Here is a 14,307-nt window from a genome sequence, read left to right as displayed (position 1 = left end):
CTGCTTGAAAGTTTCTATGGTAAAGTTTAACGATGGTAATAAGCCTAATTATGTTAGATTTAAAATATTTATGTTCCTCCCCACTCACTACCTGAGTCTGGTTAAAAAGATAGAAGCAACTTAATCATCACTATAACCAACGTATAAACTATGTGATGCCAGGGGCTGCTTTATTCACTCCTGCAGACACAACACCTAGCCCTGAGGAATCCATCTTACCGACGGTTACCTGCTTACCTACTTATCAGAGGTGTTCATGAAGCTGGTACTTGTAGAATTAAATATTCTATAATATCTGAGAACCTCCATTTTCTTCCACTTTTATTATCGTTTTGGGGGCCAAACGAAATTAGAGAACTTGAACCCCTCAGGTAAGAAACAGCCACCAGAGGGAAACAGAGAAGCAAGTTTCCGTTGGCTCAAAACATTCCCAAACCTGGGCGCCAAGGCTGACCGTGACGTTGCAGGACAGGGCCTGTGAACTCAACAGTTCCCCTCGTCACAGCAGTTTAGTTAATTTTGAAAGTGATGATGAAGGCGCCTTTAGAAAAAAAAATGGCCAAAATTGAAACTTCAAATATTGATCACAGGATCTACCTATGCTACCTAGCTGTTCTAGCAGCAAAAGTCTGAAAACACCCCACTTTTAATCAGGAAGGCAAACATTCCCACATGTATGAAATCACACCAGCCTATTTTTCATAATATAAGTCACAAGAGAATACCAGCTAGAACAATGAAGCAGCTTCTTTGATATTAGATACGTGTGTTGGGCAGGGGGTGGGATTTGGGGAGATGTGTTCTAGAAGGCACTGCCAGTTCTATTTAGAGTTAATAAAGCTTACCGGGACCCTGGGTCTCATGCAGCATGCAGCAAACAGCAGAGTTAACTGTAAAACAGTAAAAGCTGATGAAGATGGAGTGAGCTTGGGGAGAAATCAAATATTATGAATCAAACATAATATTATGTTGACACAAACAATGAAGAGTTAGAGGTCAAAGGAGATTAGGAGGAGTGGGGAGGGGAAGAAGGAAGGGTGTGCTGGTAGGGACCCCCGAAACACCGGTACTCTTTCTTAACCTCTTTAAGGGCAGCCAAAGGAAGTTCTCAGTATGTGATTCTATTAGATCCAATCACCATCTCTCAAGAAGAAATGCTTCTACCCCTACTTCCGTCCTCAAGCCCCGCCCCCCCATCATCACCACGGGACAAGAGTGACACAGGTCTAATGATGGGTCTTCCAGAGGTTAGCCAACTGTTCAGGGAATTACATAAAGAGCCCACACCTGGGGCCACTTATATATCTGGAAATATGGAAGAGGACAGGCTGTTTTGTCAGGCTCTCTTGTTAATAGGAGATGCCTCGTGCCGGTGAGGTTTTCACTCATCTCAAAATTGGAAAAGGGTGCCATCACCGACTCCAAATATTCCTGGAGACAGGAGAGACATGTCTCCCTTATTGGGGTCCTCTGCCTGGGGGTGGGGTGGCAGCCAGTTAATTGAGGGCAACGAGGAGAAAGCCTGGTCTGGGAGGAACTTCCACTGAACAGCTCAATAGGGACTATTTATAGTTGAGTGTCAGTGGGGGTCCCAACAAATGAATCTCCTAATTCCTGCCAGCAGGCTGTGAAACTGCCCCAGGGACTGAGTTAACAAACACCACCGGACTATGAAGGCCGGAAGACAAATTTAGACTTTTCTGATCTTAAAAATAGGAATCCATTCCCGCCAGTGCAACTAACACAAGTCAGTTAATATACAGTGCGCCCAAAGAGGCTCTTTTCGGGCTACCTGAACTTTATCTATCAGGTAATACACAAAAAGTTAGTCTGTGACTTTGACATAGAGTGTGATTCAGTAACAAAAAATCTCTGGACTAACTGGTGAAAATACCCAAATTACACTTTTGAAAAAAGAATATTCAGATGGCAAAACTGAGTGCCTTTAAATATATTTTACTGTTATATTTTATTGTTGGTGAAATGTTATACTGTTTTATCCTTAAGTGATAAGCCAGGCACAGAGGAAAGGATGTTTCCGCCTTCTGGCAAATATCCAACAGTTGAGTCCCGCAACAAGTGGCTAAGAACAGAAGGCAATGACCAGGGACATGTTTCAGATCCTCGGGCCGCTTTAGTAAGGACACTGCTTGACACTGCAAATGAGGGCTCCTCCAGTCACACTGCACAAAGAACTAGAGCGCAAGGGACCACCGGATGTTTTCCTGGTGTTGTACAGGTCCCGTCGGAAATGCTTTTCTCTTCTCTGGTTCTGGGATAAGGGATGGATAACTTCAGCAAGCGAGGCCTGGGCTTGGGTCAGGGATACTGACCCACATGGTAACCAAGAGCTCATGCTATCCTGCCTCACCAAACGCCAGGGGAGACAGATGGATTGTACAGTCACCCCCGGCATGGAGGGTGGTGCCCGCGGAGGATACTAGCATCTGAGGGTTCCCCACCAAGTCCCCGGTACCCCAGGCTGGGAACAACCAAGCAGCCAAGAGGGAGGGACGGGAAGGGGTGAGAAATCAGGACCAGGTTGCAGCCTTCAGTGGCAGCACTTGAACTCTGTTGGCCGCAGCCGTGAGAACTGAGGGGGGCGGCGAGGGGGTCTCCAGGCATGGAGAGGTGAACCACCTTAGACCTAGGACAAGCGAGCAGAGGCCTGTGAGCTGGACCGGCTCCAACCTCCCGGGGGAAAGAGGGTGCCCAGAGGCTCCTGCTACCCTCTCTCTGCGCTTCTTTCTGTTCATCTCTTTCCTGTAACTTCGCAGCTTCTCGTTGTTTCCTCCCTTCTTTCTGTCTCACATTCCTTTTGCTTTTCCTCCCCCTTTCCCTCCCTCTCCTCCTACCTTGAGTTTGCAGGGTTTTCCCAAGCGGGCCGAGCAGAGGGGCTGGGCCTCTGGGGCCACACACCACCCTCCCCTACTCTCAGCTCCCCAAACTCAGGGAATCCGAAGGTCCAGCGGGGACACCGAGATCAGCCCACAGCTGGCCTCGGTCGCCGCCCTGAGGCGATGAGCAGGAGGGGAGAGAGGCCCTCGCCCCAGAGCAGCCCGCTACTTACTTCTTCTTCTCTTTGTCTCTTTTCAGAGTCTGGGAGCCTCCAGCCTGGGAGCCCTGGGACTGGAGCAGCTCAGCTGCCGTCTTTCTCTGTTTGAAAGCGCTCACTTCATCATCCAGGGATTTCTTCTTATCCTCCAACTTCTTCTTCTCGTCCTGGTGTAGTTTCTTCAGACGGTCAAACTTCTCATGCAGCTGGCAGGGAAGCACAGGAAATTTGGGGAGACCCCGCTGTGAGCAGATCCCAGCTGAGCCCGGGGGTGGGGTGGGGGGGGGGTGGGCAGGCTTGCGACCCTCAGGACCCTGGGGCCTGACGAGACATTTCTGCCAGGGACGGCTATGATGGCACCAAAGGGCACCATGTTCTGTATAGTTCCCTTCTGCCATTTCACCTCTGTGTTTCTGCTGCGGAATATGGTCAGGGAACCGTGCATTCTGCTTAATCAAGCATTTTATTTAAAAGAGTCACCATAGTTACTACATATGGATAAAAATAACATCAATGATAATACAGAACATTTATTGAGTGCTTATTATAGGCCAGGCACTGACTTTTATAAGCACTTTATATGTATTAACTCATTTAATCATCACAACAACCCTATGAGGTAGATTCTGTTATTGTCTGCATTTTATAAGGAAATAGAAGGTATGAGAAGTTAAGGAATTTGCCCAAGGTCAACTCATTCTTTTTATTTATTTATTTATTTTTGGCTGCATTGGGTCTTCCTTGCTGCGTGCAGGCTTTCTCTAGTTGCGGTGAGCGGGGGCTATTCTTCGCTACAGTGCGCGGGCTTCTCCTTGCGGTGGCTTCTCTTGCTGCGGAGCACGGGCTCTAGGTGCGCGGGCTCAGTAGTTGTGGCTCGCGGGCTGTAGAGCGCAGGCTCAGTGGTTGTGGCACACGGGCTTAGTTACTCTGTGGCATGTGGGATCTTCCCGGACCAAGGATGGAACCCGTGTCCCCTGCCCTGCGTCGGCAGGCGGATTCTTAACCACTGTGCCACCAGGGAAGTCCTTCAACTCATTCTTTAGATGATTATATAATGACATCTCTCTCAATATGAAAGGGGCCCCTGCCTTTTCTTATTCCCTCCAATCAGGGAGATCATGGGGAGTTGCAGAGAAAATTTCAGCAGTGCCGAAGCTGGTCAAAGAAAAGACTTGTTCTTGGGCACAGAAGGAGATAAAAGAATTTTAGAAAATGCGATGATTGCGGAAACCTCAGCTTTGATCAAGGGGAGGCTTCACTAGCCCTGAATAGAGCCAGAGACCCAAAGGAGAAGAGCAAGAATATTCTGGCATGCCACTGTGATAAGTGGATCAGGGAGCTAGGGGTGTAGGTGGTAACAAACTAGAATGTGATAAACTACCCTGAATAGTAAGAGCAGCCCAAGCACCATTTCACTTTCTTTTGAGGATTCAGGAGGGAATGGAGGGTTCTGCAGCACTCACAGTACACTTGAAGGAGGTCAGGTGTCCTACAGGTATCTGGGACTGTCACTGAGTAAGGGGTGGTGGATGACAGACCTGCTGTGTAAACCAGCTTTTGCTAGTCACTTGGGGCAGGCTGGTGGTGGAAGCTCTGCTGATCAGTTGCTTTCACCTGGCTCTTGTTCACTGGCCTTTCATTCATTTTCTTTATTGTTGAGATCCCCTCACCTGTCTTCCTAAGAGTACTGGGTGATATTATTCTTTTGAAAAGTGAAACTGAAATGAAGTCAATTCTCTTGCCATGGGCTTTGGCAATAACACCGGACAGCAGATTAAAAGAGGAAGAGGCTTGGGAAGTAATTAAGCGCTTCCTTTCTTTATGAGTTTCGAGGCCCAGAGAGCTGAAGCAGTTGCTGACGTGACCAAAACTGTGGCTGAGGCCAATTAATCTGGCAGCAGTAGGGGAATCGGCAGTGGGACCTTGGAGGCAAGGCAATGGTTAGAGGGCTAAACGCACTCTACTCTATTAGTCACGGCTTAAGTAATGAAAACTCCAGATAGACCATCAAGCCTTAGTTTTAAAACTTGCTAGAGGGGCTTCCCTGGTGGCGCAGTGGTTGAGAGCCCGCCTGCCGATGCAGGGGACACGGGTTCGTGCCCCGGTCCGGGAAGATCCCACATGCCGCAGAGCGGCTGGGCCCGTGAGCCGTGGCCGCTGAGCCTGCGCGTCCGGAGCCTGTGCTCCGCAACGGGAGAGGCCACAACAGTGAGAGGCCCGCGTACCGCAAAAAAAATAAAAAAAAAAAAACAAACTTGCTAGAGCCGCACAAATGTTTCTTTAACGCTAGCATGAAAGGGAATAGAATATTCAAGTGGATGGGGAAATGCAGCAGCTGTTACTGATTTAGGATTCAGCCAGGTACCTAGGACTCCCTGGGACCATCTTTCCTCATGGCCCTCAGGGAAAGCAGGATGGAGCAGGACTGCGAAGAAAGTGATCAACTGTCCCTACTGGGCTCCGAACTCCCAGAAAGTGGGGGCGGGGGGCGGGGAATATCAGCCCGTCCCTGACCTCGAGGGGCTACGTCAGGTCTTGACTCTTTTTTTTTTTTTTTGCAGTGCCCGGGCCTCTCACTCCTGTGGCCTCTCCCATTGCGGAGCACAGGCTCCGGACGCGCAGGCTCAGCGGCCATGGCTCACGGGCCGAGCCGCTCCATGGCATGTGGGATCTTTCCAGACTGGGGCCCGAACCCGCGTCCCCTGCATCAACAGAAGGACTCTCAACCACTGCGCCACCAGGGAAGCCCAGGTCTTGACTCTTGAGTGGCGCTGCGCAACAGAACTTTCTGTGGCATGAGGGTTGAGCATTTGAAATGTGGCTAATGCAACTTATAAACTGAGTTTTAAACTGTACTTAATTTCAATTCATTTAAATTTAAATAGCTACATGGGCTAGCAGCTACCATATAGGACAGTGCGGCTCTAGTGAACTAAGTAACAGAGAATGAGAAAACATCCTGGCCTTGGGGAATGAGGGATGGAGAAGACACAGATCTCACAGCCTCCTCTGTGCCAGCCAAGGCACGGCGACAGATGCTGCGCCCCATTCCTGCCCGGAGGCTGCAAGACTCCCCCAGCTGCTCTCTTGGGGCAGGAACCCCTGTCTTGCCCAAGTTCAGCCTCCTTCTCCTTCCCACCTGGCATGCAGGCTCACATTTACCTCCTTTTCTGCCTCTTTAAGTTCAGCTTCTTTCTCTTTGACTCTCTGGACGAACATTTGTCTCATCTCCTCTTCTTTTTTCTGGAGCTCCCCTAGGAACTCATTCCTTTTGGCCTCATACGTCTCCTGTAAGCTGTGAACATGGTCAGGTTAATTCCCCTGCCTTTGGAATGGCTCCTGTTCTCTGAAAACTGGCCCCAGTGATCCTCCCTGGGTTCTCCCACCCTCTCTTCCTCAATTCTGTGGGACATGCAAAAGCAGAAGCACAAAGCTGTGGGCACCTGGATTGGCACGTGACAGCAGGGTCACAGGGTGCTGCGGGGTTATGGGGCCACCCTGGTGAACCCGAGAGATATCTGGAACTGGGAGTGACTTAGAACATCTGCTTCTATACCCTGATTTACAGATAAAGAAAGAGGCCCAGAGAAGTGAGGTGACTCGCTCAAGATCACACAGCTAGTTAGAGGGAGAGCTGAGACCGGAAGCTGGGTTTCGTCTCATAATCTAGGTCCTTCCACCTGCACTATGCTGCCAGGTCCTGGCTCTGAAACTGATCACATTGATGAACGATTTCAACAAACACTTGATGAGACTCCACCATGTGCTGGACACAGAAATAAGTGATACTATGCTAGTCACTCAATATCTAGAGCCAACAGCCACTGTGCCTGCCAAGGAACTCACAGTCTCGTGGGAGATGCCTGGGTTAAGTCTCCCTGCCCCTGGCCCGGACTTAGTTTTAAAGAAATAGGAGTTAGCCTGGTGAACAAGAAGATGATGTGTGCTCCGAAGAGGGCAGCCTGTGGAAGGGCACATGTGGAGAAGGAATGGCACACCTGGCTGGAGTAGTGGGAGATGAGGTTCCTGAGTGTGGCAGGAGAGAGCAGGCATTGGATGCCATGTTAAGACTGAGATGTTTTAAGCAGGGCTGACCTGATACATTTTGAAAATGGGAAAGACCACTCTGGGCATTGTGTGAAGGACAGACTTTCCAACAATCCAAGTAAGAAATGACAGGATCTTAACGTCAAGGGCTGGGAAGGAATGTGGGAATGGGAGACAAGCGAGGGAAGCAGAACTCCCAGGACTTGGGAGGAGTCAACGATGATTCTTGTGTTTCGACTTGGGCAACCAGATGGATGGTGGTGCCATGTACTACGACAGGGAACACTGGAGAAGGAGTACGTTTAAGGAGATGAATTAAATTTGAGACAGCTTGACTTTCAGGTACATCCTCTATGGGACAGCCAAGTGAAAATATTCAGTAAGCAGTGGGATCACTGGGTTTGGAGCTCAAAAGTAAGATGTTAGCTTGGGAGTAATCTATTTCTAGGTGGTAATTAGAGTGAGAGTTGAAAGAACCAGCTGCAAAGAACACAGAGAGTGAAAGGAGCAGAGGCCATGAGAAAGAACGGGGAGAGGAAAAGCTGAACAGAATGAACCTGTCGATGAGGCTTTGAAGGAGTAGTAGCGTGCGCGAGAGGACTGAAACCAGCCAGACCAGCGCTAGAAAAGCCAACGGCAGAGAGAATTTCGGGAAGGAGGCAGAGGGGACGAGTATCAAATGCTATGTTGAGATTAAAAAAAGATGGGACTCAGAGGCCACAGTGGAATTGGCCGTGAGTATGTGACTGCTGACCTTGGAGAGAGGCGTCTGCATTCAGTGGTGCAGTGGAGGCAGAAGCCAGTAAATACAGAACAATCCTTTCCCCTTCCCATCACAGCCAAACTCCTTGACAGGGTGGAGGCTGGTGACGAGGAGCAGGGTGAGGGAGAGTCTCTTTAGGATGAGAATGTCTGCCTGCAACATGGAAAGGAGCCAGGAGAGAAAACGTGCAGAGGGCAAAGACGCGGGAAACAGAGGTAGTCAGGATGGAGCCGACCTAGGAGGGGAGGGGACTAGACGACACCTCTTCCCCCGCAGGTGCAGATTAAAGCTGTCGGAAGGGAAGGAGGGAGAAAGCAAAGGCAACGCCCACCAGCGAGACCAGCATGTTTTCCTCCAACTCCAGGGGCTCCGGCAGCCCCTGTCCATGAAAGGGGCGTTCACTCGCCCCTCCAGAACGAGGCATCCCCAAAGGAATGGCTATGCTTTGCCCCCAGGTTGGCTTTCTGCTGTGAACAAGTACTGTGGGATCTCAGAGGCCATTTGAAGGCCATCTTATCCCACAAGCATCCCCCTAACTTGCTTATCGAGGCCTGACAGTTCCTGAAAGGGGACCTGAGCTACAAAAAAGGACACCACATGGTAATTTACAATGTGGGGCTTACGTCACACATCATGCATCCAGATCAAACACTTAAACATATAGCTCCCATCAGCATAGTTATCTGAAAGCATTTGAAGCAATGTTTTCAAAAACATTCCTCTCCTCTGAAAGCATCTTAGATTCTGATTTGAAATGTCAATGATTATTAACATCCTGTGGCCAAAACAAAACTTGCCCTTGAACAAACACTAAGGACAGCGAATGGAGAGCCGCAAGTTCATCAACACTTGTGCAATGACTGCTGCCTGGTCCCATCTGGTTTTGATAACAGGGAGGGGGCTAAAGAACAGACTGGAAACCCGACAGAGCAGAAGGAGCCTGATGTAGAAAGTAGGGCAGTGGCCAGACACAAACTGCCACGTGGCGGAACAAGGCCCGGGCTCAGGGCTCGCAGCTGCCGTGTGAATGCTTGTGGCGGCAAGACAATCGGCCTTGCCCATCCCCTGGCCTCCTCCCTGCCCCCACGCTTATAAGCAGGACAGCAATGCCTACCAAGCCCGTCCTGCCACAGCTCCCCCTGGCAGGTGTGCCGAGGCAGAGAAGGGACGGGCAAGTGGAAGTGGCGAGCGACTTAGCCCTGTGGCTCCAGGTCTGGGCACCCGTGTCTCACCTCCCCTGTGAATTCTCCAAGGCGAGGCTTCCCCACTGCCCCCCGCCCCCGCCCCACATCGTGTGCGCTGAGCTGAGCTGGGCCGGGCTGGTGGGAGAGGTACCTGAAGGGTTTGCTGTCAGGGTCGGTGTCCTTAAAGCCCATCTCCTCCAGCTTACAGCGGCGGTACAGCTCATAGTGCCGGCTGTGGGTCTGCTCCCGGAGGTCCTCCATGTTGACCCGGATCAGCATCTCCCGCAGCTTCACAAAGTCGCAGTGGGCTTCATTTTCAACTGCATAGCAGCGGTTGGGGTATTGGAAAGTAAGGTCACAAGAAGCAGAAATGGACAAAATGAGACGGCAAATGTCTAACAGTGACATCGCCTTTCAATCTGTGTATATAGAGCTCGCAATTTTGCCTCCTAGTTGGCTTTTCTACTAAAAAGGCAAATGAAAAGTTACAAGAATGACACTAATGGAAAACTGCAATACCACAAAAATATCTAAGAAGACAGTCATTAGCACCTCAACCCCAATTCACCCATCAGACATTCACAGAAACGTTTGCTCTGCACCACTTTTAGGACGATGGCAAATGCACATTCAACCATCCATCTGATAAATACTTGCAGAATTTCTGTTCCCAGGATGGTTGTGAGGCACTGGAAATTCAAACACATGGAGTCTTGCCCGTAGGAGCTTCCGGTTTAGTGGAAGAACATAATACAATGCAAAAATTACCAACATGGAGGTATATAGCCAAGGTGCAACAAAAGCCCAGGAAAGCCCGGGGGCCTGAGAACTCCAGGGAGAGTGAAGGCTTCAACAAAGAGATGACAGACCCCTAAGATGACTCCTGAAGGAAGGCTAAGAATTAATCAGGCAGATAAGGGACTCATCCTTGCAAGATCTCAATGAGGCCAGGCAAGGTTACACAACTAGAAGTCGCAGGGTTAGGATTGCAATCCAGGTCCTCTAAAGGAGAGACAAAGGCTACGACCAGGTGCCAAAGTCCAAAGAGTAAGGGGGAAGAACTAGGACAGCAACAGATGACAGTGACAAGGAAGGATGTGGACCACAGGTGTGGCCCATCTGGATGGGAGAAGCTTCAAAGGAGGTGTTTTTAGAGGGTGGATAATGGCCTGATGGCAGCAATGATGACCAGGACAGAGTGGGCCCCACTTTCCAGCCTGAGTGAACAAGCCCCCTCCTCAAAAGAGTGTGGGAGAAGGTCGTGGGGACAGGGAGGGACACGGGGATGACAGGGTGGGGCAGGGTTGCAGCAGATTGCATTGCGGTCATCAGAGCAATCTTTCCAAAGCCCGAATCAGCTCACATAACCCCTTTGCCTAAGACACACTGCCTCCGGGAGAAAGCCCCTCGCTGTCAGAGAACATATCAGCGTTAAGTCAGGCAGCCCCTCAGGACAATCTCCTCCTGCATCCCTGGAGAGTGGCTCCTGATGGCCAGGCACGAGGAGTGACTCCAAGGCCCTGCAAGGCCCAGACAATGCATGGCTTCTCTCACTCAAACAGAACCACGAACTCTAACTTACAAGAAACACTTGGAAAGCCCCCTTTGTTGGCTGGGTGTGGGGTGGTCTGAATCGGAGTATGTCATTGGGACCACGTCTGCTAGCTTCTCCTCATTTCACCTCAGGTTCCTGTCTCTCAGACTCCAAAATTCACTGCCAGGGTGGGACTGTTGGTCCAGACAGCACTTGCAAATGTTCTGGGAGGAGCATCCCCAGACCCAAATGGTAGAGAAGACCAAAACCTAGCATGGTTCTGATGACCAGCGTTGTCCTTACCCGCAGAAAAGCCAGCTATCGCCGGAGGGTGTCCGGCGTGCCCAGAGCCTGCCAGCCTTTGATGTGATGTGGACAACTTCCCACTAGCTTCTGGTTGTTTGCTCAGTGGCCGGAATGAGTTTACAGTAAACCGGCCACCCTCTCACACACGGTGCCCCTGCCGTCTGCCACCCAGCGTATGGCTGGAGACTCGGAGGACCAGACACCTCGTACACCCATGGCAACGTCCTGGGCCTTATCCACTGAACTGACTAGTACCAAAGGTAACTTACTTAATATGTGTCAGGCAGACCACAAAAGGAAATCTCCTGAGCCCGTAGGCAATACGTCTGTTTTTAATTTGCAAAATAATCATACATACAAAAGAGTGCTTGAAATGTACAATTTAAAGGTTTAAAAAAAAAAAAAAAAAAAAAGAACACCGATGTATCCATGGCCCAGCTGAAACATTACCAGGGCCCTAGAAGTCCCTTTGAGTCCCTGATCTCATGCCTCTCCTTCCCTGCAACAAGACTTAACCACTAGCCTGAGTTGGGGATTTATCCTTCCTTTGTTTTTCTTTATAGTTTTACCACTTATGCATGAATTCCTAAAGTTTAGTTTTATCTACTTTTGGAATCCATATAAATGGAATCATACAGCCTGTCTTCTTCTATGATTTACTCAGCTCAACATTATGTTTCTGAGATGCATTGCTGTAGATGTAACTAAAGTCCATCCATTTTCGTTGCTGAATAATATTGCATTATTTGAACATTCCACAATTCTCCCAATCTATTTTTAATGGCTATCTGGCTTGTTTCTAATTATTTGCTATTATGAACAATGCTGCTGTGGACATTGCTGTCGGTCTCCTGGTACACTCAGGCGAGTACACATGCTTTCTCACACACTCCTTCCTACCCTACTCCAAGTACATTTATTTTTGTTTTAAGAATGCTTTCTCCATTACAGACAAAGAGAGCCTGCTCACCGCACAGAATCCAGGTATGGAGCCAGAGTTTGCCTGCTGGCAACGCCTACGGATGTTTGAGGCCCAAGCTGAATGATTAGAGACTGGGGACAAGTTAGGGACTGGTCACACAGGGGCTGAGGACAAGCAAAGAGACAGAAGGGGATCCCTGAGCACAGCCCCTCTCCTGGAGATTCACTCACCCTGCACCGTGCCCCAGGGATACTGCCGCGCCTTCACCATCTTGTTCCCTATCTTCAGTTCTTCTGTGCTGCCAATGACAGCAAACGGCAGGTGGGCCTGGAACAGGAGGCAGACAAAAGCTCTGAACTCCGGGGAAAGGCACTGAGCGACCCCCAGTTCAGCTGCTGGTCATGGCCGGGGCCTCGGCGCTCCAGCTGCAGTGTCCCTCACTGTCGCCATCATCAAGAGATCTTTCTTAAGCTCCCGAGCTGTGTAGGGAGAATAGGCCTAGTCCAAGCTTCTGCTGTTCAGAAATTCACAGTTGAAGGTAACAAGGACACGGCCAAGTGCGTAGGGAACAAAGACAGTAAATAAGCAGAATAATAAGCAGATACACAGATTAGCCAGCTAGTCAGTCTTCACAGTTGCCGAGGGGAGGAGCCTTTGGAGCGCAGGTGAGTGGGATGAGGGGGGCTGTGTGTGGAGAGAGACTAAAGGAGAACCAAGGGGCTGGGATCACTGCCCCCCCTTCCCGACGTGTGACAGCGCCGAGAATAGGCACATACAGAGACCACACTGCTGACTGAGATGGACGCTCCTTCCCTAGAGCAAGAGCTCGCATTGAGCTCTTGAGCCTAGAAGTCAAGTCCCCAAGTATTTACCCACATGCCCATCCCTGTGCGGGGTTCTGTGTCAGGGGCTGTAAGGGAAGCAAAAGGAGTAGAAGACACACTCTCTCGCCCTCGGGGAGCTTACACTCTGGTTGGGGAAGACTGAATTACATACCCCAGATCACGTAAGACAGAATATGTCCAAGGGCTCAAGTGTATGGTCTGGTGCCCTGCACACAGTAGGTGCTTAATAAATACTCCTTGAATAGCAGTGGCACGACCACAGGAATAGCAGAGGAAAGAAAAGTGCAAACGCTTGCAGGGGAGGCGGGTAACGAGGAGCGAGGCCTGGAGAAGAGGCAGCCGCCCCCATCTGGTAGCGTGGGACCTGGGGCACCGGCACTGCACCCCATTCCACAGGGAGCCGGCCAGGTTATAAGTCTGAGTCACCACCGGCCAAATGGAAGCACTGAATAAATACTGTTTACAAACCAGGTGATCCTGGGTGGAGTTTTAGCCAAAAGGGCTTTACACAGAGAAGGAAAAAGTCCACTGGAACAAGCTTTCTTAGCCTGCTTGGAGAAACAGGCTTCAATCTCAGATATTCTGACCCACTTGCTCACTCATCCAGTCTACAAATATTTACTGAGCTCCTACTATGTGCCAGGCATTAAGAAGAATACAATGCCGAAAAAGCTCAGAGCCTGCCCCTGGCGAGTGCACAGTGTGGTAGGGGAAAGATGCACCAACAGTGATAATACAGTCAAGGTCCAGACTATGAACAGAGGCTTGAGGGCTGGAGGAACTCAGAGGAAGGAGAAGCTAATTCCGTGGGGAGTCAAAGCAGGCTTCACAGAGTAGGTAGTAGCAATCGTACTAACGGGATTGGGAGCTATGGACCTGATATTAGCAGCAGCTCTGTGTCCCACATACCAGGTGCTCTACGTTGCATTATCTCACTGAATCTTTACAACACTAGGAGGTAGGTATTCTTATTATCCCCATTTTACAGAAGAGGAAACTGAAGTCCGGAAGGGCTAAATGACTTGCCAGCAGCCACACCGCAGTAAGAGGCAGAGCTAGGGGTGGAATCCAGGTCTCTCTGACTTCAAAGCCCACCCCTGCTGGTCTACCACTCCCTTTTGCGGGGTTCGAGCAGCAGATGAGGGGAACACTCTAAACCCCGGGGGCGAACTGGCCATGCAAGGCCAGATTGTAAGAGGCAGTTGAAATCTGATCTCACAGCCAATCCTTCCTTTCCATTCTCCTCTAACTCTGCACCCCAAGAATGTTCTTCAGAGTGGAGGAACACAGGCGTCAGTCGGGAGCTCAGCCTCAGGACACCTGCTAACCCCCCGAGGTGCTTGGCCATCCAGCTGGAGCAGCTCCCCCTTCACCCCCTCTCAGCTGCTCTCCAATGATCATCTCAGGTGTTCCCACTTCAACGACTGTCCCCGAAGTGCAGACAGAGGACAGAGGGAAAGATGAGGTTATGGATATGGAAGGTGGGTGATGGGTGGAGGTGGGAAATGTTTCATCAGTCCTAGTAGGGGACCGATCACGAGGGTCACTGGGCGTGCGACATATGGAGCATGGGGTGGGGGGCAATGAAATCCTGAAAACTCTGCCTAAGTGCCAGAGCGTCTGTGACCTCTGCCAGCTGGCTTTGCAGGGG

At 50.2% G+C, this 14,307-nt stretch overlaps 1 protein-coding gene across 4 annotated transcripts in view; it reads right to left on the bottom strand.

Annotated features, from left to right (window-relative positions):
• SEPTIN6 (septin 6) overlaps positions 1-14,307 on the bottom strand; it is a 68,672-nt gene that overhangs the window by 7,418 nt on the left and 46,947 nt on the right. For 2 of the 4 annotated variants that reach the window (XM_007465440.1, XM_007465439.1), the window contains exons 6-10: positions 12,042-12,138; positions 9,201-9,369; positions 6,218-6,350; positions 3,071-3,261; positions 846-890 (exon numbers count right to left, since the gene is read on the bottom strand). In XM_007465440.1, coding sequence (XP_007465502.1) covers positions 887-890; positions 3,071-3,261; positions 6,218-6,350; positions 9,201-9,369; positions 12,042-12,138 — 594 coding nt within the window. In that variant the 3' untranslated portion in view covers positions 846-886. The remainder of the gene's footprint in view (positions 1-845; positions 891-3,070; positions 3,262-6,217; positions 6,351-9,200; positions 9,370-12,041; positions 12,139-14,307) is intronic. The other 2 variants (XM_007465437.1, XM_007465438.1) reach the window with 1 other exon arrangement.

The sequence above is a fragment of the Lipotes vexillifer genome, unplaced genomic scaffold (genome assembly GCF_000442215.2).
Source record: "Lipotes vexillifer unplaced genomic scaffold, Lipotes_vexillifer_v1.1 scaffold560, whole genome shotgun sequence".
Classification (NCBI taxonomy): Eukaryota; Metazoa; Chordata; class Mammalia; order Artiodactyla; family Lipotidae; genus Lipotes; species Lipotes vexillifer.
This window is presented reverse-complemented; position numbering and strand designations above follow the sequence as displayed.